The following is a 1,915-nucleotide window of genomic DNA, read 5'->3' as shown; positions in this document are numbered from 1 at the left end:
TGATCACCTAGCTAGGGTTTAACCATTACATTTAATCGGTTAATAGAATTTGTAATTGTTCTTGTCAGCTGGTAATAAGTAACAAGTATCAGATTTGTTCCATGTTAGGGATTTAACTCTGATATAAACTGAAATTTCATACCTTTACGCTTCTGAGGTTGTGAGAAGTATTGAGTATGGCTGGGAATTTTACAAAGTTCTTAATGCAACTTTTATGATCTTAATTAAGCGCTTGTTTAATCAGACAATAAAAAGTTAGGGTTACTGAAAAGCTTGTTTTGGTTAATTTAACTAGATAAAAGAGATTAGACTGGAGGGTATAGGAGGGAAGCTTCTTTCACTTTTTTGTTGGTCATACCCTCATTTCCCTCATTTTTCTTTCCCTGACCTAAAACCCAAGGAATGGGTGGGAACCCTTCCCTCACTTTATTTTTTATCAAATAAAATTAATTTTTTTATGATTTATAATTTTCAAATTAATACTAAACATAAAATTTAATTAAAAATAAAAATCATTTCATTAATTAAAATAAAAATTACATTAAATCTAATATTTAAATAAGTAGAAAAATAATTAATATCCTAATTTTATATAAACCAAAATACGTCACTCGGAATCATAGTGTTCGTCATCGCCCTCATCGTCCTCGTCATCGCCTTGATCGTCTTCATCATTCTCCACATCGTCACTCTCGTCGTCGGAATCTTCACTCTCGACGAACATATCAGAATCCGTGTCTGATTCATCAAACAAATCCTCGTGAGGAAACTCTAACGGGGGCTGAATATGAGACCTATAAATGTGCTCCACCGAATCAGCACGAAGGGCGTGATGAATGTCGCGATTGTGTACTTCTCTTCTATTCACCCTATATTCTTGTGTACCAACGGCTACTCCTTCGACATTTGGCAAAACTTCATTTTCGTTGTATCGGCATATCGCTCTTCCTTCGTCTTCAAGAATCATATTATGCAATATGATACATGTATACATTACGTGTTGTAACCTTTTCACCTCATATGACCTTGCCTCGACCGTTATTACTTTCCAACGTCTCTTAAGTACAACAAATGTTCGCTCCACATACTTCCTAGCTGACTCTTGCGCCTCTTTAAACTTTTTCCTTTTCTGGTCGTTAGGACATGTAAACGATTTCACAAAAACAGATAAGGGAGGATATATACCGTCAGTAAGATAGTATCCACGCTTATATGCTACCCCATTTGCTTGAAAAGGTACAGTGTGCGACTTTCCAAGGTAGATATCGTTGAATACCGGCGACTGGTCTAGCACATTGATGTCATTGTTTGCACCAGTTGGACCAAAGAATGCATGCCATATCCAAAGATCATGTGATGCGATAGCCTCTAGAATGTCGTCGACTCTTTGTGGTCGCCTCTCATGTACTAACCACGCCATGCGTTGGGGCATAATGACCAACTCCAATGCATGCAAGCGATACTACCTAGCATTCCAGAGAATCCATGCTTGCCTTCATGCACCATGTACAATTGGTGGACATCGTTGATAGTTGGTTTGCGCAAATATCGTTACCCCATAAACCAAACATATCGCTTTGCAGAACTTGTACACACACTCCCGCACGGTATGCTCTGACATCCTAAAATACTCGTCCCATTTATCTGTGCCCATGTCGTATGCTAGCTGACGAATTGCAGTCGTGCATTTTTGAACGGGAGAGAAACCTTTTACCCGCCTTGCATCCATTTTCCATTGGAAATATGGAAAGCGGCCTTCCAAATCGCCAACAATACGTAAGAATAGTTCCTTCCTCATCCGGAACCGACGTCGAAACTTTACAGCGTAGATGGCGTCATCTGCAAAATAATCTTCTATAAGGCGATCGTGTACGGCTTCGTGATTTCTACGCAACCACGACTTTCTTAGCTTAGA

General features: G+C 39.0%; 1 protein-coding gene across 1 annotated transcript; it reads right to left on the bottom strand.

The window, feature by feature from the left end:
* Positions 1 to 607: 607 nt before the first annotated feature.
* On the bottom strand, positions 608 to 1,420 carry LOC145089956 (uncharacterized). Its single transcript, XM_079028331.1, has one exon. The coding sequence runs from the start codon at positions 1,418 to 1,420 to the stop codon at positions 608 to 610; it is 813 nt and encodes a 270-aa protein (XP_078884457.1).
* Between the last annotated feature and the right edge of the window lie 495 nt (positions 1,421 to 1,915).

This window comes from Lactuca serriola, chromosome 2 (assembly GCF_051521515.1).
Source record: "Lactuca serriola cultivar US96UC23 chromosome 2, Lser_US96UC23_V15, whole genome shotgun sequence".
NCBI lineage: Eukaryota > Viridiplantae > Streptophyta > Magnoliopsida > Asterales > Asteraceae > Lactuca > Lactuca serriola.
This window is presented reverse-complemented; position numbering and strand designations above follow the sequence as displayed.

What these genes read in the sequence shown, in the direction of transcription:
- LOC145089956 (XM_079028331.1), bottom strand. Translation starts at nt 1,420, where the DNA reads ATGGCGTGGTTAGTACATGAGAGGCGACCACAAAGAGTCGACGACATT.